Here is a 24166-nt window from a genome sequence, read left to right as displayed (position 1 = left end):
TCTATGAACTTTAAATAAGGACTGTCAATCACGCTTAGATATAATTAGAATCATAAATCCACGTGACCTCTAATATCTGAATTCGCAGTTTCACTTTAAGAAGCATGTAAACAAAGGCTCTTTTCTGCGTTAGTTTCGGCGGTGGAGGTTTGCCGTAACGGTATTCACGAAGCCTCGAACGCACATCTGGCTTTATCACTACATGCGTCAATTGCGTAAATGTTCCAGTGATTGTGGGCAGATGCGCGCATGCTCATTGTCAGGGGGAGTGAGAGGAGCATGAATGGAGCAAAATGGCGGATCATGTGCAGGTAAGTCAATGATTTTGTTTTGCTATTATTAAATTAATGTATTGTGATCCACTGCAGTCTAACGATAGATCCCGGGGCTTATTTCGGCGATGCGTACGTGTTTGTTTTAAATGCATGCGTCGCGCGGCGGGAGAGGTCGACTCGCATGCTTTATTGGATGCGATTATCAAGTGTTGACTTGTGGCCTGTCATCATGTTGATTTTAACTCTGTAGTCCAGGCTAAAATACAACTTTGCCAGTTGTCTGAAAGTTGTTTTGAAGCCAGATGCAAAGACTTTTATTTTAAGCAGTAGAGATTGATAGATCCCGAGAGATCAATTATAACACTGCATGTAACTCTATCCCACAGTGATGTTTTACATTGTAAACAAGGCATCATCCCTCATCCAACCGCTTGCAATGCAATAAATACACTGGCCTTGTATACACAAGCGATAGTAACTCTCGCCCAGCGAGACCTTTTCTTAGAGAAAAGCCTCTCGGTAAGCCCAAAAGCGTATTTGCATTCGGTTATCTGTCATTCTGTTGTTGCTGGACGCAAATGTGTCCAGTTTGCTGAGCTCTCGCGCTGTTAGCCTGTAGCTCGCATGCTAACTCGTGAGATTCTCCCGCGCGCCGCCTCGTCAAACCAAAAGCCCGACCAGAAATGTGTATTTCTTGAAAATTATAAATACGCTATGCCCGTTAGCGTCCTTCGCAGGTTGTAAAAATTATTTTTTTAAAAAAAAATCATCCAAATATATTATTTACTTAGATTTTCTTCACCTGTAGCGATTGAGAAGAGTTAAACGACTCCGCGGAATAACTGCCATTATTGGATGACGTAACGTTAAATGTAGCGAACCAGAAAAACCCTTTTTGAGATTTTATTTTCACTGTATTATGCATTATATTTAATGCTGTGTTTTGTTTATGGATGTTTCGAGGTGTGTTTTAAATAATCAATTTAATTACATTAAAACGTAAAAACATGAAATTCTGATTGAAGTCCATTGACTATCACGACATTGTTCTTGATTAATGAGGGTTAATGAGCCAACCAAAATAATTTCAGGTGTAATTGACAAATAAAGGCTGCTCAGAATTTAAAGAAATTCTTTGTCTACAGTCCTCATTCACTTTTGACCGATTTAACACGGTTGTCATAAAAAGCTTGATACCTAGACAGCATTTTTCAGGCTTCACTGGTGCCTTAAACACTGTACCATGTTTTCAGACACAGCCACTGCTTGTCAAGTGTCATCTTGTAAACACGCTGCTCAAGACAGGTCATATTTGAAGGCAAAGGTTGAGGAGGTCACGAGGTTAAACACAGTGTTGAATAACTGCTTATTCCCATGAAACTTAATGAGGTGGGGGACGATGCAGTTGTTAACCTGACTCTCATTTTCACAGGCAACAGTAAACATGAGCTTTCCAGTGTTGTTGCCACGCGTCCTGTTACTCTGTAGGTGGTAAAGAAGCCATTCCATTTGCAGTAATAGATTATTAATTACCACCAGAGCAGCCCTATGTCTTACAGGCCATGTGAGTGTTGCTGATCACATCTTGGTAGTGTAACATACTTATTTTATACATAAAACTAACAACCAATACTTCAATATATATATGTTGACATAATTACCAAAGTATAGGTTGTGAGGCCAGTGAGTTAATATGACTTGGCTGTATTTCTGGCTTCAACATTCAATTCCTTTCTTGTTTAACAACTCAAAAAGTTGTGCATGATGTCTTAATTTTGTGTTTTTCAACTTAGAGTTGTCTTATCTTGTCTGTGCAGTTCCTTGCTAATTCAACTTCTTTTTTATCTATTAAGATGCAAATGCATTTTCTTTTATCTTTATGGGTCCTCCCTGTTCTTTAAGGGTCTCTTGATGCGGTTATCACCAGGTTGCATCAAGCATAAATGTACATGGGCATGCCATGAAATACTAAGTTAAAGTTGTGAAATGCACAAGAAAGTGTGCATATTTAAACTTTTAAAATGTATTTGCGCAAGTATTAAACTACTTATCCTTGTTTAACTATTGAACATGAAGAATTTTGAAATAACTCTGTTGGCTACTGGGTTTATTAGTTCAGATTCTGAAATTTTTTTGCACTAACGTTTTCATTGAGACTGTGCATTTGTTGCAGCTGCTGTTTTTCTGCTGATGCTGATTTTGTATAGTTCGTTAGTTGTGCTCCACAAGCGAACAAAGGACTGTTTGGAGTCAGAGGCTTGTTGCTGCATAACACGAGTTAGCTCGTTCATTCCCCTCTATTATTATCAAAGTGTATCACTGACTTTTTCTCCAATCACCATAGTCTTTCATGCATGCATGAACCAGATACTCCCTTAGTGACCTAGAACAATAGCCTAACTTGTGGATGTGATGGCTGCGCATTAATTTGCTTAATGGAACATAAGTGTCGAGTTTTTCATAAACCCACTGTTTGTTGTTGTGATTGTACAGTAAGATACTGAAGCTCTCTGGCCTCTGGTTTAAGATTGTAAGACTTGGCATCTTTAGCATTTGACAATACTTCAAATTGTGTCTTTAGTTGTGGAGATGTGCTGTGGAGCTATTTAATGACTCTAAAAATGCCATGATTTGGCGTGCAAAATTTTAGTTCAAGTGCCTTTGTCATAATTGTCTTTTTTTAAAACAGAGATTACAGATTATGCCAAGCTACTGAGTTTTCCTAATTTTTTTATATATCATATCAGGACACTTTACCCTGACATTTTGAATACTTTATTTCCCCCCAAAAGTATCAAAATAGATTTTAATGCTGAAATTAAAAACATGCTTATCTCCGAAGAGGTTTATTCAAGTCGTTGTCTCTATGCGTTTTAATGTATTTTTTGATGAAAATAGTAGATGAGGTTAAATGAATGTCATTGATTGACCATATCCATCGTCTAGCTTGATTATCAATGCTAACACATTTCTGCAAGTAGAGTTTGTAGAAGTTGGTTTATAAAAATAGATTGAACATGTGCTTAGTAAGTTCCTGGAAGACTGCAAAAATATTAGGAATTTTATTGATTCACCTCACAAATATCCTCTGGATGTTTTTTTTTTTTTTTTTTTTTTTTTTTTTTGCTGCCACTAAACTCATTTGGGTCTTTTTTTCAGAGCCTAGCCCAGCTAGAGATCCTGTGCAAGCAGCTATATGAGACCACAGACACCACCACACGTCTACAGGCCGAGAAAGCTCTGGTGGAGTTCACCAACAGTCCGGACTGCCTGAGTAAATGCCAGTTGTTGCTGGAAAGAGGAAGTGTAAGAATTAAACTTTTTGAAAGCTGTGAAGAGCAGGATAGCTGAACTGATCAGACAGCAATGTTCTCAAAAATCCTAGTTCTTCCTTCATTAGTATGGGCTAAGGAACTATTTAAACGTGTTTGGTTAGGTTTCCTCGAATTGCAGATTGCTTGACAGTGTATTTGCTTGCTTCACAGTCCTCGTACTCGCAGTTGTTGGCTGCAACGTGTCTCTCTAAGTTGGTGTCTCGTACAAGCAACCCACTTCCCCTGGAGCAACGCATTGACATTCGTGAGTTTATACCATCTATCAATTTGAGATTCAGACCTCAAAAACCTTGAAGAGACAAATTTGTGAAATAAATGTCACATTGGTTCCTCAGGAAATTATGTACTCAATTATCTGGCAACCCGGCCAAAGCTTGCTGCCTTTGTGACACAAGCCCTGATCCAGCTTTATGCCAGAATCACCAAGCTTGGCTGGTTCGACTGCCAAAAGGAAGATTACGTCTTCAGGAATGTTATAGTCGATGTGACAAGATTTCTGCAGGTAGGCGTAACAAACATTGATAAGGTGAGAAAACAACATCCATGTGAATATATATTTATATATATATGTTCTTTGGATTTGGTCTTGTTCGAGATTTATGGACAATATCATGTTTGATGCAATTCTCAGTCATCTTGAATTTTGCAGGGACATCTGTCCTCATTCACGAAACATGAAAGCAAATGTTTTTACGTAAACCATTCCTAAATCTTATGTAAACTGTTGAATTAGAATGCAAGTTAAATGTGTTAAAATGTTAATGAATGAGGAGTCCTGTTTTCATGAACAATTAGACTATCAAATGTACAATATGACTAATGTTCAGAAGTTATGAAGTTGTTTAAAAGGTTTGCTTGGTTGAAAATATTTTTAACATGCTACATTTTATGATGCTTTCAGGATAGTGTTGAACACTGCATCATAGGAGTCACAATTCTTTCGCAGTTAACCAATGAGATTAACCAAGTAAGTTTCTTCGCTCACAGCAGTATGTCTTCATTTAGTCTTTTCTTAGTGCTAGGAATTTTTTTGCTGTTTGTTTATGATCAATAACTGTATGCCACATTAAAGATTAATTACTGAATCTTCTTACGTTCCCCAAGGCAGACTCATCACATCCACTTACAAAACACAGGAAGATTGCCTCATCTTTTCGAGATTCCTCTTTGTTTGACATCTTCACCCTCTCCTGTAACCTCCTCAAGCAGGTGATGCTAATGCTTAATGACTCATAGACTGCACCTTCACAACTGCTAAACCAGCATGCTTGAACATTATGTGAAGGACTCAATGCATTGTTCTGAATGTCTGCAGGCATCTGGGAAGAACTTGAATCTAAACGATGAGAGCCAGCACGGGCTGCTCATGCAGCTACTCAAACTGGCCCACAATTGCCTCAATTTTGATTTCATTGGTACATCCACCGATGAGTCCTCAGATGATCTGTGCACCGTCCAGATCCCCACCAGCTGGAGATCAGGTGATCTTCAATTTTTTGGCAAACAATGAAATGGTGGAAACAGTACTTGTTTAAAGTGTCTGTATTTTATAGTATTTTTTTTAATCTTCTTTAGAGATGCTTATAAAGTCGAGTTCTCTTGTTGCCACTGTATTCTTCTCTTGTCTACTGTACCTTTTAAGACTTCAGTATGCAAATTATTTTTGTTATGGCTGGCTAGCCAACTTTTCAAAATGATTATTCGTGGTTGACATTTTTGCATGTATGCTACTGTACAAAAGTTCCGGGTCAGTAAGGTATGAATACTTTTATTCAGCAAGGACATCAAATTGATCAAAAGTGAAAGTAAAGATATTTATAATGCTACAAAATATTTCTGTTTCAAATAAACTGTTCTTTTGAACTTTGTTCATCAAAGAAAAAACTTTCCACAATAATATTAAGCAGTACAACAGTTTTCAACATTGACGATAAAGTTTCTTGAGCAGCAAATCATCCAATGAGAATAATTTCTGAAGAATCATGTGGCACTGATGCTGAAAATTCAGCTCTGCATCACAGGAATAAATTACATTTTAATACGTATTAAAATAGAAAAGTTATTTTAAAGTCTAATAAAATTTCACAATATTAACATTTTTACTGTATGTTTGATCAAACAAATGCAGCTCTGGTGAGGATGAGACACTTCTTTCAAAAACATGAAAAAAAGTGACCGTACCCAAACTTTTGAATAGTAGTGTGCACATTTTTAGTATAAAATGGGGCATTCGTGTTTAATTCATGCATACTTTTGGCCTTTTTCTCTCATCTGCAGCCTTTTTGGATTCCTCAACCTTGCAACTGTTTTTTGATTTGTATCATTCCATCCCTCCCTCGCTGTCTCCCTTGGTGAGTGTCAGATAAACAGCATGATATGCATATAAAGATAAACAAGCCTTTGCCTCATAGATACTGTTAGACTCTTCCTCTAATGAAGACACATTTGATGTGAACTGTTTGCTTTTCTTTTAGGTTTTGTCTTGTTTAGTCCAAATAGCATCTGTCCGGAGGTCTCTCTTCAACAATGCAGAGAGAGCAAAGTTCCTCTCCCATTTAGTAGATGGTGTGAAGAGAATATTGGAGAACCCTCAGGTATGCTGTCCATCTTTTATATTTGTTCAAGTGTCTTTATAAATACATATGTATAATAATTGTCAGTGCAATTAGGCATGATTATTTCAGACTTCAGCGATTTTTGCGTTCGGTCGAAATGGTATTTAAATGCATACTCGCTTTCACTTTTGCATTTGAATTCGCATTCGCTGCCCAACGGTGGTTGGGGGCAGGGTCGGAACGGATGGTGCCCACATGGTAGAATGTGTCTTCATATAGGGATTAGCTATATTGGTCATTTGCCAGCATTGACAAGTGTAAGCTGACTGGATGGGTAAGAATAACAGTTCATTTTTGTTAGTTATTTTGTTTATGGGTCAGTAGTATATATCTTGTATAGCTTTCTGCCCACTTTAAATCAGACACAGAAATAAAGCATTGTGGTAAGATTGCATTTATTTGAATGAATTTGTGAAAAAGAGAGAGATTGTTTGTGTGTGAATTGTGAAATCTATACATAGTAATTGGTATTTTGTTGATTGGGTGACGTGGCAATATTTTATTTATTTTTTTGTAGAGTTTGTCGGACCCAAACAACTACCATGAGTTCTGCCGACTACTGGCTCGACTCAAGAGTAACTATCAACTGGGAGAGCTGGTTAAAGTAGAGAACTACCCTGAGGTCATAAGACTGATTGCTAACTTCACAGTAACTAGTCTGCAGGTGAGTGAAAGACTTAGTATGCTAAAGACAGATCTGATTTGTGATTGTTAAAGAAGTTTTGAAAATTTGCTTTACAAAGACTGATAGTAATTTGATGTGTGCCAGCACTGGGAGTTTGCCCCCAACAGCGTGCACTATCTGCTGAGCCTGTGGCAGCGTTTGGCGGCATCTGTCCCTTATGTGAAGGCCACGGAGCCCCACATGCTGGAGACCTACACCCCTGAAGTGACCAAGGCCTACATCACATCTCGCCTGGAGTCCGTGCACATCATTCTGAGGTAGAGTGAGCGATATCTGAAGTCACGGTTGGGTCCGATGAGCATGAATGTCAAATATGTGTAATGTTTCTATTAGGGTTGGCTAGATACCACAAATTTGGCTTTGGTGCAGTACCATAATCTAACACCGTAGTATCAATATTAAATTCATACCATACAGGGTCTGGATTTAAGCTCAGGTAATATTGAGCATAATTTTACTCATTCCTGCAGGTTTTGAAATTTTACCACAAACATTTATTAGTAGATCAACTCTTGATTATCACATCAAATCGTCAATTTGGAATCTTTTTGTGAGAAGTAATTTCACAAGCAGTGTGAGAGAATCTTCAGTACTGCGTCTCCCCTCTCTCTATCTCTCAAATTGCGTGTTCCAAAGAGATTTCTTTTTCACAGCTTATTGCGGTAAAATACACACAAAATTATCAAATGTATTCACAATAACGCAGTCAGTTATGTCTTAAAGAACGTAAACAGTTGAGAAAGGAAACGCATGTGTAACAGTATATCGGATCTGTGACAGCAGCCTCATACACCTGTTGCTTATCTGTCACTAAATCACTTGACTAAATAACTTTTGTAACTTTAATTGTAAGGATTTATCTGTTTAAGTTATACAGTGAAGACTATCCAGTGTTATTTTACGGTGTAGTATTTCTGTACCTGAATACTACTGTTACTCAAGTGCAAATATTGTAAGATATAAACATCATTGGTTCTAGCGTGATCAACGCGTTAATCATTGTTAAAAGAAAATCAATGTCTAAATTAGATCGTTTGAATGAGGCACTCACCTGTGGATTTTTTTTTTTAATGCCTTGTACAAAGTCAGGATGGTCAAACAACAGGTGCTTGGCAAGGTTATACCAATACTGGTATACCGCAGTCAACCTTAGTTTCTATATACAATATCCATTCTATACAGGGATGGTCTTGAAGATCCCTTGGATGATGCCGGCTTGGTGCAACAGCAGCTGGATCAGCTGTCTACTATCGGACGGTGCGAGTATGAAAAGACCTGTGCCCTGTTGGTCCAGCTTTTTGATCAGTCGGCCCAGTCATACCAGGAGCTGCTGCAGTCCACCAACTCCAGCACAATGGACATAGCAGTGCAGGAGGGTGAGCTTGAAACACCTCACATTTCTTGATGCACAAACATACGCTATGCTACAACCCTTACGTTATGAATGTTGTCCAGGTCGTTTGACGTGGCTGGTGTACATCATTGGTGCAGTCATTGGAGGAAGGGTATCCTTCGCCAGCACGGATGAGCAGGATGCCATGGATGGGGAGCTTGTGTGTCGGTGAGGAATCGGCACCGGAGGCTGGTCACACTTTAATGTTCAGCATTAAAGTTTCACATGCAATTTGATCATTCTAAAATCATTCTTTGAAAGTAGGGGTTTGACGTATTCTGATTTTTCGACATGTATGTGATGAAAGTCAAATCGACTTTCGACTAGCAGAAATGCCACTGGACACAGTGCTCCACAGCTTTCTGTTTTTGACACCCTTTTGTCAAGGAGAATAAACAAAGTCAAATAATATTTACATATTTTATTAAGAAAGCTGTTCAGATTTTTGTTAACTATGGTGTTAATCAAACCACACCACATACAACAGTACAGAGTGCAAGAGAGCTGGTACCGAATTCTTCCCCTGTTGTTAGTTGTGCCATCACTAATGAAGCTTTTCCACTGCATGGAACGGCTCAGAACGGTTCGACTCGATTCACTTTTCCACTGCGTGGTTCGGCACGGCGCGGCTCGGTTCGCTTTAGCTCGGTTGCTTTTCCACTGCAGTTAGTACCGCTTCAAAGTGGGTGGGATTATGACTGATCGTTATAGTTTATCCGCTCCTCGGCAAACAACGAGAGGAACGTCTGCACTTCATCCACTGACCACGAATCAGCCATTTTTGTCTTTCTTTTTTCTTCAAGCAAGTCAAGCAAGTAGTTTTAAAACAGGTGCTACAGCGGTGGCTGTTACTGGCTATTTAAATCTAGCGGGTTTGATGTCTCGCAAATACAATGACGCTGGTAAGTGACGATTCTGTCTGACCAATCAGTGATATGCAGTATGCAGTGTTTTCACGTCACATTTTAGTATCGGTATGGTACGCTTGGAACCTCAACAGAGGTGGTACCATTTAAAGCGAGCCGAACCGTACCATGCAGTGGAAAAGCGGTATAAATAGGCTGTTTGTGAGTGCCACACTCTAAAAAAGTTTAGAAAGCTAATTTAATATAAGAAATAAAAACAATATTTTTAAAGCAGTTTCGGTTTTTGGCCTAGAGCATTCAGAAGTTTTGGTTTTGGCCCTGAATTTTCATTTCAGTTTCGAACTATTTTAAATGTCAAACAACAGAATTAAACGCTAACAGGCCTTTCCCTTCAACTAAAAACTAATAAAATAAGATAACAGTTCATTTCAACATTTATTCTCCTTATTCAGTCCTATGCAAACCATGCAGGAACTAAAAAAGCCACTATACCCAGTTTCTAGTTATCTATAGCCTATATAAAGTTAAATTTTTAAAAACACTAGTTTTATAACAGTTAAATGTTATCTTTAGTCAATCTAAAAAATATTTTTTTATAATGATGTGATTCCTAATTTCACTTCTATTAAAAAGTTGATTTTTGGATTTTGTGCTTAAATTTGTGCAACAAAGTGTTAAAGAATTAAATTTTAATTAATCATTTGAGATGACTAGTTCTTGTGGTTTATTGCTTAAATATAAACTTCATCAGTTCATCTTTTGTCATTTTCAGAGTTTTGCAGTTAATGAACCTCACAGACTCGCGGCTGGCTCAAGCTGGAAATGAGAAGCTCGAGTTAGCCATGCTAAGTTTCTTCGAACAGTTTCGGAAAATCTACATCGGTGACCAGGTGCAAAAATCATCAAAGGTAATTGCAGTTATTTTACAGTTGTATTGTCTCTTTGCATGAGCACAAACTTAAAGCTGTGGTTTGTTTAGACATAATTTTTTTTTTTTTTTAAACATTCAGCTAGTATAGAATTGATTATTGATCTCTCATAACTTTCACAGGGTTTTGTCTTTGAACTCTCAGAATGGTTGAATTTTGCGATGGTGTTGTGTCTGGGCTTTGAAAAGAGACTGTCAATTCAGCTTTTTTGCATGCTTAGTTGTGGTTTCACTCTTTTAGCCTGACTTTCTAAATTGACATGTAGTTTTGAAAACAAATAGTTTTTTTGTTGGAGATGAAAGTGTCCTGTCTCAACTAACCAGAAAGCTGAAGTTTTCTCTCTTGTTGCTCCGATTCTCTGTTCACAGTTTGGAAGATAAGTGCACATAGAGAGACTAGCTGTTCCTTTAAAGGCCAATTCACATTGCACCGACAGACGGCGACAGACACTTCGTGGAGTTTTGTCGAATCAGTGTGGGATCCTGTCGGTGTCTGTTGGCGTCTGTCGGAGCTTTTTTTCGCCGAGTGAACATGTTGAGTCGTTGCTTGTCGGGTCGTGAAATGTTTGAGAAGTGACATACTGTAATCTGGTGATTGTAAGCATTGGTCGGCGTGTGTCGGTGCAGTGTGAATTGGCCTTAAAACTGTTTAGTTCTGCTTTAGCCTGTTGTCCTTAAACTTAGAATTAATCACCTTAAAAGTGCTCCTCATAACTGTAAAACAGTGCATAAATCATTATGAAGTATTATTTGATCTTGATGCATTGACTTTAATGGCGAATTTGTGTATAGTTTCCCAAATGGCACACTTAATTTGGATTGTAGAGATGCAGACTTTACAGTGTATAATTACCCAACAGCCCATGCAGCGTAGTGTAGACTCAGGGAAGGGTGCCATCTGTGACTGAGCCATAATCAGGACTCAACTACAATGATTTTTTTCCTTCCAAGAATTTATTTTTAGCAGTTTTTTGTTCGTATTAGAAAAATATGCATACTGTATTTGCCATTAAATGTTACACTAAGTTTTTAATTTGTAAATTAAATTGAACTGCTTTATCCCCCTATTCTCACCAAACATATATAGGTTAAGGTTTTGTGAGAAACCACTGTGAATTGTTACAGTTGCTTGCTTCTCGTGGCTTTATTCCCCAACCTGTTTTTTCAGTAGTTTAACATACTAAATGCGTTATAAAATGGATGGTCTCAATCTTGGATGCTGATTGCTTAATCAGTGTTTCCCACAGGATTTTGTGAAACTGTGGTGGGTGGACCTCTGTCCCTCTATGGGGGTCCATGGGACGCTTTCAATTTTAGCTTGTTTGACAGCAATAGCGCAAAACACGACCGTATGTCATTACGAGAAGTTTAAATATATTTCCGGGCCGCCACAGTCTAGTTAATGAATGGGATGCACTGAAATCTATTTGTGGCGGTCACTGCTGATATTGTGGTGGGCTGCCACAGATAAACCAATGTATGGGAAACACTGGGTTAATACATCATTCCATTTAAAATGCAGGATATATTAGTAAGAGCTACAGTGCAAAACACCTGTTCAAGATGACATTAATTAATACTATTTTTGTTTTATCCCTAGTTGTATCGGAGACTATCAGAGGTTCTTGGCCTGAATGATGAGACCATGGTACTCAGTGTTTTCATTGGTAAAATGTGAGTATATGTCAACTAATGATGAATATAATTAATAGCAAACCTTACTTTGTCAAGAATTATAATTGAAAAACATTTTAATGCAGAGTTTTGTTTTAATGCAGAATCACCAACTTGAAGTACTGGGGACAGTGTGAACCAATCACATCTAAGACACTACAGCTCCTCAATGACCTCTCTATTGGATATCCTTACAAACGTTGCTTTAAATAAAAGTCCATCAACCTCAGTAACAACGCTACCACTGTTTAAAATTAAATGTAAATGTATAGAACAGTCTGTGATGTTTTTGACAGTAAATATTTTCTTGTGTGTTTCCTTAACCTCATTTGTCACGTACAGCAGTGTTAGGAAACTAGTGAAACTCAGCGCTGTCCAGTTCATGCTAAACAACCACACAGTGAGTGAACAACCTGAGCTTATTTCTTAACTATACTTCAGCTTTATTTGACCCTGTAATATAAATAATAAAATCATAATATAATTTTTTTAAATCATTTATTTTAAAAACTATTTTACTCCTTTTTTTTTATCATTCCTAAAATCGTTTCTTCAGTGACAAGCTGACAATGGCTTGTTTTTCTTCCATGTGACAGAGTGAGCACTTTTCTTTCCTGGGTGTGAACAATCAGGCCAACCTTAGTGATATGAGGTGTCGGACCACTTTCTACACAGCCCTGGGAAGACTTCTTATGGTAGATTTGGGTAAGGGTGTACCTATTATAGTTCATATTTCAAATTCACAGTGGGCTGGCCTTAATCATCAGATATGTGTGAAATAGGACACAAGTGTCATGTCAAAGACCATCTTTTACAATGTTCTGTCTTTGACAGGTGAGGATGAGGACCAATTTGAACAGTTCATGCTTCCTCTCACTGCTGCGTTTGAAGCCGTAGCTCAGATGTTCAGTACCAACACCTTCAATGAACAAGAAGCAAAAGTGAGATGTCATATTCTTTATCATACAGCACCTCCTTGCAGCATTTGCAAAGTATCTTTTTGTTTTCGTTATCGTTGTTGACCTTTATAATGCAACTGTACCTCAGTGTTTTTACATATAATAGATGAACAAAGGTTTTCCTTTTTTCTTTCTTGCTTTTAGAGAACTTTAGTAGGACTGGTGAGAGATCTAAGGGGAATTGCCTTTGCCTTCAATGCCAAGACCAGCTTTATGATGCTCTTTGATTGGATGTATCCTTTTAACATGTAGTTGTTTTTTATGTGTAATTATTTGTTTCTTTATTTTTGGTTTTATTTTATTCTTTATTTATTTTTCATTAATTTTCATTTAAAACTATTTTAATTAATTAAAACTGCGCATTTCAGATTAAATGTCAATTTTAATGTTCCTTAACTGATCATAGTTACCCCACTTACATGCCCATCTTACAGAGGGCAATAGAGCTCTGGTACCATGTACCTGCCTGCACCACACCGGTCCTCAAACTCATGGCTGAGCTTGTCCACAACAGGTACGCACAGGGCCTAAACTACCTTTCTGCCACCTGCCAGTGACTTTTATTACCAGAAAATCTACCACCCAGGAAACTTTTTTTGCAGAAGCAGGCAGTTATGACACCACAATTTCTAGGTACAGAAATTAAGTAATCAAATGTAAAATAACATTGCAAAATCATAATTGTATAAATTAAACATAGATTAATCCATTCCTTATTAACGTTTCAAAAGTTATTTAGTCAAGAGCAGTGAGTGATTTTTCTGTCTTTTGAGGTTTGATAAACATTAAGGACAGACAGCGGGAGGTATATAAAGGTTGGGACACACCAAACCGATGCCAAAGAACTAGTGCTGATGACAGCGGTCTGTGTTGTCTCCTCGCGTCGTCTGAGTCTGGGCAAAAAAGCTGTGCTTGAACACACAAAGGACCACAGCCGATTTTCAGCTAGCACGCGTGTTCTGCGCCTGCGTGTAAATGAGACAACTGTCTATTTCTGCAGATATGTTCGTCATTCAAAAACCGACGCTGCAGATACAAACCGTAAACAAAGCAGCGCATGCTTACCGTTTCGAATATCAGTCATGCTGATCACTTTCTCTATTCCACTTGTCCACTTGGCTCATGTTATTATGAAAATATTCGCCCAGGATCACTCGGGTAAGATGACGTAAAATTAGAACAGCCTAATATAGTTCTCTCTCACTGACAGCCCGACGCTGATTCTACATGCCGAATCGGCCCGAAAAAAAACAGACACTGTCTGACTAGAGCCAACGTTGCAGAACACACCGAAAAAAAGAAGTTGGCTGACGTTCAAAAGCGGTCTGACATTGCCTGACGGCCGATCGTTGGCTTGGTGTGTCCTGGCCTAACTTTCACTTTAAGAGTTAATGCACAGATCCAATATACTGATACACGTGTTTTCTTCCTCAACTGTTTATGTTCATTTCAAACAGAACTGACTATGTTTACAAGGATACTCAACAACGGGTGCATTTTCAAGTGTAAGAAGTCATGAAAGAGTTCAATTCAGTATTCACATGCTGTCTGAGAGATGGATTTCTAGCCGCGTGCTTCAAATATTTGCGCACAGAAAACTTCCCACACAGCGAATAACGAATTGAACTCTTATTTCGCATCTTCTTGCACTTGAATATTTAAATTGGCAAGGGTTAAACTTGCATGACGATACATTTCTGGCCAATCAATTGTCCTGAGCGTTGTTCATGTTCTCACATCATTGCATTGTTAAAATGGATTCATAAAAATTTTATCAGCCAACTGGCGATTGATGCGGTTTCATATACTCGCCAACACCGATTTCTACTTAGATTTTGTGAATGGCGAGTATTCATTTTAGGCCCTGGTTATGCATGTTGCATTTTGCACATGTCTTTGAGAGCTGTGTTTGAAGGTTATGCATGTTCTCTGACTCGCAGTGTGTTTTTTACATGAAGGTCACAGAGATTACAGTTTGACGTGTCGTCACCAAATGGAATCCTGCTGTTCAGAGAGACAAGCAAGATGATTACAACATATGGTATAATAATGACCCAGTTTTCATATTTTAAATGAGCTATTCCTCTGGTTTGGGGTAGTAGTAGTATTAGATTGTAAACACTTTTTTAAATAATAATTTGTTCATCTTTTTTTTCTTTGCTTCAAGGGAATCGGATCCTGACACTGGGCGATGTGCCAAAAGATCAGGTCTATGCACTGAAACTGAAAGGAATCTCCATTTGTTTCTCCATGCTGAAAGCCGTATTAAGCGGCAACTATGTCAACTTCGGCGTCTTCCGTCTGTACGGCGATGATGCCCTGGACAACGCCCTGCAGACCTTTATTAAGCTGCTTTTGTCCATCCCTCACAGTGACCTGCTGGTAAGAGCAGTCAGCTATCAGGATTGTGTCCTACAGCATTCAGATTGGTTGATTTTGGTTGGTTGTTCTTCCTGCAGGACTATCCAAAGCTTAGTCAGTCTTACTACTCTCTTCTGGAGGTGCTAACCCAAGACCATATGAACTTCATCGCTAGCCTGGAGCCTCATGTGGTCATGTACATCCTGTCCTCAATATCAGAAGGGCTTACTGCACTTGGTAAGTACCTTCTCTTCAAACATGGGATTTTTTTTGTTTCTTCTTCAGTTCCATCATGGACCCTTTAGGTGTTTGTGAACCTATGAGCCTGATCTTTGTTTCTGTTTGTCCCTTCACAGACACAATGGTATGCACTGGTTGCTGCTCAAGCCTGGATCACATAGTTACTTATCTATTCAAGCAGCTGTCACGCAGCACGAAGAAAAGAGCGGCGCCCATGGCCCAGGAGAGTGACCGCTTCCTACACATAATGCAGCAGCACCCTGAGATGATCCAGCAGGTGAGGCTGCATCTGTAGCCATCTGAGGCTTTGAAAGACATCTGAAGATACAGTACACATAAAAAATACATTTTTACATCATAAATTAAATTATTTGGTGATTAAGAATTTAGTCTTTTGTTTTGTTAAAACATAATTTGCAATTAAATATTCACAGCTTGTTTATTATTAAATATATTTTCCTCATATACGTCTATTTACTTTGACATTTTGAAGTGTATTGGAGATATTTGATCTGACAGAGTTCTCACGATCTCCTCATCCAGATGCTGTCGACAGTGTTGAATATCATCATTTTTGAAGATTGTAGGAATCAGTGGTCAATGTCACGGCCACTTCTTGGCTTGATTCTGCTCAATGAGAAGGTATGTGGTGTGTCTGTTAACTTGTATGCATATATATGAAAAGTTCGGAGTTGGTAATGTTTTTTTGTTTTTTTTATATTTTGAATATTTAAAAATATTTTAAAGTCTCTTATTGTCACCAAGGTTGCATTTATTTGATCAAAATTACAGTTAAACTGTAATATTGTGAAATATTATTACAAAATCAAATTTGTTTTAATATATTAAAACAATTTTGTCAAAAATGTCAAAGCTGAGTTTTCAGCATCATTACTCCAGTCTTCAGTGTCAAATGATCCTTCAGAAATCATTCTAATGATTTGCTCCTCAAGAAACTTATACATTTTTCAGGATTGAAATGGAAATCTTTTGTAACATTATAAATGTCTTTACTGTCCCTTTTGATCAATTTAATGCATCCTTGTTGAATAACAGTATTAATTCCTTAAAAAAATCTTTCTGACCCTAAACTTAAATGTTAGTGTGTGTCTGCCTGTGTAAAAACAATTTATGTAAATATGGTGTTAGTTCTGTAAATATTCACAGCTTTAAACACCTATAAAGAATATAGTTGTGACTATACAATCATTGGGGTGTTTTTGATGAAAGGCCTATAATTTTCCTTTTTAATTAGCACTACAACACTATTTGTGATCAGAGCATTGTGTTTGTAGTATTTTGCAGATCTGAGGAACAGCATTGTGAACAGCCAACCTCCAGAAAAGCAGCAAGCCATGCACTTATGCTTTGAAAATCTCATGGAGGGCATAGAGCGAAACTTGCTCACCAAAAACAGAGACAGGTTATTTGATTTCATATGACTTTCATCCTGCTTTGCATTTAAGTTTACAGAGAAATACTAAACCATAATAAAGTTCCTTTGAAATATAAATTAGGCACTCATGCGCGCACACAAAGCTTGCCGCAATGCAATGGCAAAAGTAATGATTATGAATGTAATTTTAATAAACCCTTGCTTTTTGAGTCTGTGTCGTCTGCAAAGATGTTGACGACGCTGACTCGTCATCTGCAGTATAGTGGATGGAATTTGAGAAAAATGCACGCTAAGTTACTCATCATACAGTAAGCGCTGTTCTATTCTAATTTAGCTCTCATACAAACACTTGAATATTAGCCTAATAATAGCGCATATTTATCTAGATTAACGTTAGAGAGAGCGTTAGGCTGCTAATTGCAAGTTTCAAATGATAAGCTATGTTTGAAGTGGATGAATGATAGACGAAAGTTTGGATTTCCTGCCTGACATACTGTAATTACCACATGGACCAGTCATGTTAACGTTCTGTCGTGGACTGCGTGACTTCACCAATTGGATTTTTTTTTGTGACCAACCAACCAATTAAAATTTGGTTGACTAAGCCTTCTCCTCTACTATTAGGGGGCAGCCCTAGAAGCTTCACTTTTACTATATCCTATATCCCTGAAGTTTTGAGAGTATTAAAATAATTTTTCATTTATATTAATTTTGCCATGCTAAAAGACAGAAGCTGACACTCGCACTTTATTTTCAGGTGTCATTTAAGTTTATATATATATATATATATATGTATATATTTATATATATATATATATATATATATATATATTAGTGGTGGGCCGTTATCGGCGTTAACGTGCTGCGTTAACGTGAGAATCTTATCGGGCGATAAAAAAATATCGCCGTTAATCTATTCTCAAAGTTGGGTTGGGATCATAAAATAGCTTTTTCGAATATCGTTATATTTTCGCGCAAATTGCGCAGCAGGGTATTTTCCTGTCAGGGGACACAAGGTGTATAGCTTTACATGTTACGTTGGGCGATCGTTCCTCTCGTTACTTTACATGTTGTTAAATGAGTTTATTCCAAGCGCGCTGTATTTTATGGGCATGAGCGATGCTCAATTTACAAATGAATCACTCTTTTGGGTCGATTCTGTTCAAAGACTTCATCAAACAAGTTGGCAGATCTGTCTAAATCGGTTCGCAAATCAGTTCTGTTCAGTTCCTCACGCACTGAATCACTGAAGCGCGTTCAATCACACTCGACACGGAGTCGTAACAGGAAGATTTAAGTACACCAAGAGCTACAGTTTAGTCTAGTGAAAGCAATTCTGCAAATGCATCATATTTTTTGCCAGCGATGAAGATCTTTATTAGTTGAACATCTTCGTAAGCTGTCTGTGAATGAATGATACCACAGGACGATACATTCGATTTCATTTCATTTCAGGTAATACATTTTACAACCAAACAGATCATTACGCCACGATAGCACTACTAAAAAGTATGACATTATCCGTTGGACATATACATTAATTTATAGGCTACAAAATAAATAAGCTACCATTGTGTACAGTTTATGAAATGAACACCCGCCATCCCGCGGTAATGTGTGTGTATTGCGCAGGGGCATAGTCACACGAATAGTTTACATTGATTGAAACTAATTTGTTTAAAAAGGATGAGGCTTTTGCCGGTAAAGGCAGGTTCACATAAAATCATTATGACATATGACATTATTTTTTTATCTAACGAGCAACTGGTTTGGCGATGCAAAAACGGACTGTAGCTACATCGTGCTTATTGTTTTTTTCTTCTTCCAATTAGCCTAAGTTACTATGTTTAAAAAAAAACGACGAAAACATGTTACTTGTTCAATTAATAAACAGTTTGTTTGATGACAAATCATTAAAGATGAAATTGGCCTCCCTTTCAGTCGTTGTAATTGTGCGTTTTATTTATTTATTTTATTTTATAATTTTCTTTGAACGATATTCGACTTTTGCTCCTCTATTGTCGAATGGCATTTTTGGCAGAAATTCACATCCCTACGCGAGGCAAACTATTCTCAAAGACTTACTTTTAGACATTATTTGGGAAGCACACATATTCTGAATGCCTTCGGCAGAATTCAGATGAGCCATTTTAATCTAGATTAATCTAGATTAATTCCAAGATTCCAGTGAGATTAATCTAGATTAAAAAAATTAATCTATGCCCACCTCTAATATATATACACACACTCAACAATATTTCTTTATTTTGCAGGTTTACACAGAATCTTTCAGTATTTAGAAGAGAAGTCAATGACTCCATGAAGAATTCCACATACGGGGTAAACAGCAACGATATGATGAGCTGACATTCCATAGAGCACCAGGCCATGTGGCCCGGCCCCGTCCCGTACTCCCACCCGCCCCTGGCCCGGCTGCCGGGGGACCACCACTGCGCAAGCCTGCACCTCCCGCTCCCCAGTCCCTAAAAAAAAACCATTACCTCTCTCCCCTCACATCTCCTCCCCCACCCTTTTTTATATATATATAAATATATATATACACATATAAATATATACATATTTTAAAGCCAGTTTCAAGAGGTCCTTCTCCTTGACCATTCTCTTGTCATTTGGGGCTCAAAGTCCAAAGAGAGTGAAGAGGGTACGACTGGGGAATGGGTTTTGGTGTGTGGGATGGCACCAGTGTGGACTCTAGAGTGGATGGCACACCCAAACCGCTCCAAGGGATGATGGGAAGTGGGCGTCTGCGTGTGTGTGTATGTGTGTGTATGTGTGTGTGTGAGTGTTTGAGAGCATGTCTGTGGGAGGAAGGGTTAGGATGAGCTGGTATACATAGTGCTCTGCTTTTGCCTGCCTTGTATAGAAACACATAAGGAAAAAAAAAGTGTACATTTTTTTTCATAACATTTTCAACAATGTTTATAATTATTACAATTTAAGACAAATAATGAGTGTGATTGAAAACTTTTTACAGTCTAGTAAGTTAGTGCGGATTTGTCTGTATGGAGAGAGTTGTTTATATCCGGGTGATCATGTGGGATTGTGGCATGAGTGCTGGGATTGACACCTGTCCACAGAGGGGGTGGGATGAAAAGTCGTATAGGGTCACAAGTTGTACATTTATTTCCTCCCCCCCCCCCCCCCCCCTCAAATTGACTCTATAGAACAAAAACGGGAGATTTGTAAATACACAACCCCTCGCATTAGCTTTTTCAGGAGGGATACAATTTCCCTAAAATCTTGGGCATAATGAAGTCTGTCTTGCATCAACCTTCCTCCTAAAGGTCATCGCAACATCCCCACCACCTCCATTGCTGAGGATGTTTAGTTCAGCTCACCTCTGACCTGGAAACGGTCCCAAAATCACCCATTTTAGTGTATGATTATTTCCGAGACCTCGCACGTGTAACCTTTTCCCGTTTGTCTCTGAAGGGTTTGATCATGTCGTCTGTGGATTTGATTAGATAAAGTGACTTGGTTGTGGTGAAGTTGCTCTCTGAGCTTTCGTCAAACTGTTTTCCTTGCTTTTTAATCTCACAGACTTCCAGTCTCTCGTGGCTTTATTGTTGATCTGGCGTTCTTCGGTAGTGAAGCCTATAGAATGTAGCCGTGTCCTTCAAAAAAAAAAAAAAAACCCTGGTACTCGAGTCATTGCGACAGGATCACTCTCGACAGTTTCTCTAGCTTTAACCCCGTTGTTGTTTTTTTCTCCCCCTGGATTCAGATTTATTTTTAATCTCAGAAAATATGCATTGGAATATGGTAGATTTAAACAGAGGTGAATGGAGTATTATTAGCAACTTGTGCTACTCAACAGATGTTGCTGCTAACTGTTTGTGAAGAACTAGCTCATCTCTTAACCATGTCCAACACTCATGGATGTTAACTTTCTTTTTTTTGGTTCCCTGATGTGAATGTGTTTTTGGCGACTGTGTGTTGGGTCCATTGAGTGATAAGGTTGAATTGTTTGATTGTTTGTTTGGATGTCTGCTACATATAGTGTAAGCATTGTGACTGCAAAATAAACATCATTGGTTTGTACTAGAATGTGCACGTTTTGTGACCGCCACATTGTGACTTAACTGTCATGCTTTTAGTCAACATGGTCATATTTGACTCTCTTTAATAAATGATCCTGTTATTATTAGCGACAGGGGTTCCCATGGTCATGGAAAACCTGAAATGTCAAGAAAATCAAAGGGATAGTTCACAAAAAATTGAAAGTCAATGGGTCCATCAACTGTTTGGTTACCCACATTCTTAAAAATATATTTTGTGTTCAGCAGAAGAATTTTTTTTTGGGTGAACTATCCCTTTAACATTAACTGTAAATTAAATTCATGGTAGTCTGCAGTGAATATTAATAATTTTACTAGTGATGCTCTGCTCAATATACTATTGGACTGAATTTACGACCTGTTAGAATAATCTGTGTGGCAGTAAAGGTTATTGTAAAAATGCCAAATAATGACAAACTTGCAAGAAAGTTGGCATTAGGATACATCAAGATGTTCTCAAAGATGAACTCCAGAAAAGAACCTTTGAATTTTTAAGTCCTACTGCATAATTGCATTAATCTTGTAACTCCTAATTTTATTAATAACTTTGGAGTTCTGCTTTTTGTTGAATATTCCGTTTTACTTAGAATGACATTGTACAGTGAAATGCGAATGCAATTTCATGACTTTCAAGCCATGATTAATCAGTTACAATATGATAGATACACATAGTACAGCAGCACTTTTCAGGGGGAAATGTACTGTTATTTATTACAAAAAAAGGTGAGACATTACAGGGGGAAAAAACTCAATTTTATCCACCTTCCGACTTGAAAGAAAAGATGGAAAAAGCTCTTTTACATAGGACATTATACATTTCTCCACTTTTGAACTTGATGTGTAAGATCTCTACTACACCAAGAAGGCCACTTTAAATAATACACTGTCATTATTAACTCTCATCTTTTTTATGTTGTTTGGTTTTTGAATTGGCATTGTGGACGACGTCATTGTATCCTTCTCGGTTTCTGGCAATCTCAATGGCGTAAAACTGGATTCTGGTAGCTGAAATGAAAATGAGGAAAATTATGCATTTTCCCTTTGCGTTTCCTTCTAGCAATATTTTGTTTTCTATTTAAAAGATACTGATCTATTTCTTGGGGACTGAAATGAGTTCACGTATGCCATTCCATACCAAATATCGTGTTCTCCTCAGTGTAGTCCTTCTGACAGTCTAGACGTAATAATGTGCCATAGTTGAAGTCCTCTACAACACCTTCAAACTGGTTACAAAAGGGCCTCCATTTCTGGAAACAAAATCGAAACAGAGCTTGACAGACTCTCTATGAGTAATGAATAAAATTAAACTCATCTCGCGTGCAAAAGTAATGTCCCAAACCTCTTTAGCGTCTGCTGACTTCAGCAGGTCCTGGTCCAGAACTTCAATACTGAGGTCAGGAAATGCTTCCCGGAATTTAGTGTATATCTGCTCGTCTGATTTAGTTAGTTTTAGAAATTTAGGCTCAACGGAGGAAATAAGCTGTGGAGAAAGAAACTGTCAGTTAAACTGGACATTCATGCGTTCCAAAATCGCCGCACGGTATATTGTGACCATTCACTCATTCACTTACATTAAAGTAAATTTCTGCGTGATTGTAGGCTTTCATAGCCCACATTACTTCCAACTGGGCCTGATAGGGAACAAAATACGGTTAGTGTTTTGAAGTGATAATGCTTTTAAGAAAATTAAAAGTATTGCTTATTTGTGCAAATATCAAAACATCCCATCTCACATCATTTCCATACGCTTCTGCTGGAAGAGAGAGCGCATGCGCAGCAGCAGTGGCTCCTTCTACCCCCTGTTTATTAAAACAGAAATATTGAATGAAACCTTACAAAACATTAATACATTTTAATACGTAAAACTCGTGCCATTAAAACGCACAAGAAACCGTGATTTTCAACGGTATCAATACCCATGTTAGACTACTAGATCTATCAAAGCATTTTAACCCGGATTAATATAAATTTCAGAGATTATTAAGGGTATTATTTCTTATTCCTGGTCTGTTTTGTTTTTGTTACCATAAGCTCATGACATGCTTGTTAGCATGCAAGCTAACTATGATTTGTAGGAATATGGGCTGCAAGCAGCAGTGAATATCCGTTAGCTCAGGGCATCGGTTCTATAAAACACTAGGTTTGCCTTTCGCGTTATTGTACAGTGCGTTGTGTTTGTTGATAAGTTAAAATAAATCGTTCCCTACCAGAGATGCAAGAACATTCCCTGTGTCCATGCTGACGCCTTTTGACCCGGATGAGCTACAAACACGTCATGACGACATGTCATGTGATTTAAATGCCTTGTTGTTTTCAGTTTGCCGTTCAGATCAGGTATTGTTGCAACTAATTTTAGAATAATTAAAATAATTAAAAGAAAAAGCATTTATATTAAGGTGTATAAAAATGAACATACTACAAAATATATTAAGGATATATTATATTAAAGTATATTATTATATTATAAAATATATTAATATTAATAACATACATACTGCATTTATATTAAGGTGTATAAAATGAACATACTACAAAAAGGTTATCTAGTGGTTAGGTCTCGTTACAGCTCTATGTAACCGTTTATCTGTATGTGAGTTTTTAAGCTATTTTAATTTTATTTATTTAAATAACCACAATAGAATAAAATGAAATAGATCTAGAATGGACAGGAAAGAATAGAATAGTCCTAAAAACTTAAAAATAGAATATGATGGGAATATGTCGAGGCCAGACAAGAATAGATTAGAACAGTCCTAAAACCAATAGAATAGAAAAATCCAGGAAAGAATAAAATATGACAGAACAGACTAAAATAGGAGAGAAGGGGAGGGGATATATCTACCCAGACATGAAAAAACAGAATAAAATATGACACAAATTATTAGAATATTACAGGGAATAGATCTAGATCATAATAAATGAATAAGGAAAGAATAAAATACTATATGACAGAAAATAATTGAATATGCCACAATAGAATAGACAGAAATATATCTAGACTGGACAGGAAAAAACAGAATGGAATAGAATTGAATAGTCCAAAACTGCTAAATAGAATAGTATATGACAGAGTAGAACAAAAGAGAAGGGAATATATCTAGGCCAGACATGAAGGAATAGATGAGAATAGAATAATCCTAAAAAGAAAAGAATAAAATCCATGAAAGAATAAAATATGACGGTACAGAATAAAATAAGAGAAAAGGGAAGGAAATACATCTATACCAGACATGAAAGTACAGAAGAAAATATAACAAAGTAATAAAATATGACATAATAGGAGGGAATAGTTATAATAATGTAGACCATAATAAAATTAATAAGGAAAAATAGAATAGAAAAAATAATATAATATGCTAG

At 37.4% G+C, this 24166-nt stretch overlaps 2 protein-coding genes across 2 annotated transcripts; one reads left to right on the top strand and one right to left on the bottom strand.

Annotated features, from left to right (window-relative positions):
* The first annotated feature begins 240 nt into the window (after positions 1-240).
* xpo7 (exportin 7) lies at positions 241-19297 on the top strand. Its single transcript, XM_077242929.1, has 28 exons — positions 241-311; positions 3435-3581; positions 3761-3854; positions 3946-4112; positions 4512-4577; positions 4715-4819; positions 4926-5091; positions 5888-5961; positions 6085-6204; positions 6743-6889; positions 6995-7167; positions 8093-8286; positions 8366-8471; positions 9942-10077; positions 11698-11771; positions 11876-11956; positions 12108-12171; positions 12368-12476; positions 12606-12712; positions 12875-12963; positions 13137-13244; positions 14689-14771; positions 14898-15112; positions 15190-15328; positions 15448-15608; positions 15875-15973; positions 16627-16754; positions 19001-19297. Exons 1-28 carry the CDS (start codon positions 294-296, stop codon positions 19092-19094), a joined length of 3264 nt encoding a protein of 1087 aa, XP_077099044.1. The 5' UTR covers positions 241-293; the 3' UTR covers positions 19095-19297.
* A 2192-nt stretch (positions 19298-21489) lies between these two features.
* Positions 21490-23107, bottom strand: pbdc1 (polysaccharide biosynthesis domain containing 1). The gene is made up of 6 exons (XM_077242007.1): positions 23014-23107; positions 22540-22605; positions 22378-22437; positions 22146-22286; positions 21942-22053; positions 21490-21811 (listed from the first exon to the last, which is right to left on the bottom strand). The coding sequence occupies exons 1-6, from the start codon at positions 23041-23043 to the stop codon at positions 21699-21701; spliced, it is 522 nt and encodes a 173-aa protein (XP_077098122.1). The 5' UTR covers positions 23044-23107; the 3' UTR covers positions 21490-21698.
* Between the last annotated feature and the right edge of the window lie 1059 nt (positions 23108-24166).

The sequence above is a fragment of the Siphateles boraxobius genome, unplaced genomic scaffold, assembly GCF_051911475.1.
Source record: "Siphateles boraxobius isolate OS27281-9 unplaced genomic scaffold, OSU_SipBor_1 25, whole genome shotgun sequence".
Taxonomy (NCBI): domain Eukaryota; kingdom Metazoa; phylum Chordata; class Actinopteri; order Cypriniformes; family Leuciscidae; genus Siphateles; species Siphateles boraxobius.
This window is presented reverse-complemented; position numbering and strand designations above follow the sequence as displayed.

Excerpts from the sequence above, each read along its gene's own strand:
- xpo7 (XM_077242929.1), top strand. Across the intron at positions 10,078-11,697 it reads AGGTGCAAAAATCATCAAAG|TTGTATCGGAGACTATCAGA; the intron begins GTAATTGCAGTT and ends TTTTATCCCTAG. Across the intron at positions 11,772-11,875 it reads AGTGTTTTCATTGGTAAAAT|AATCACCAACTTGAAGTACT; the intron begins GTGAGTATATGT and ends GTTTTAATGCAG.
- pbdc1 (XM_077242007.1), bottom strand. The coding sequence starts at position 23,043 with ATGGACACAGGGAATGTTCTTGCATCTCTG. Across the intron at positions 22,438-22,539 it reads CAGAAGCGTATGGAAATGAT|GCCCAGTTGGAAGTAATGTG; the intron begins GTGAGATGGGAT and ends GTTCCCTATCAG. Across the intron at positions 22,287-22,377 it reads ACGCAGAAATTTACTTTAAT|CTTATTTCCTCCGTTGAGCC; the intron begins GTAAGTGAATGA and ends CTTTCTCCACAG.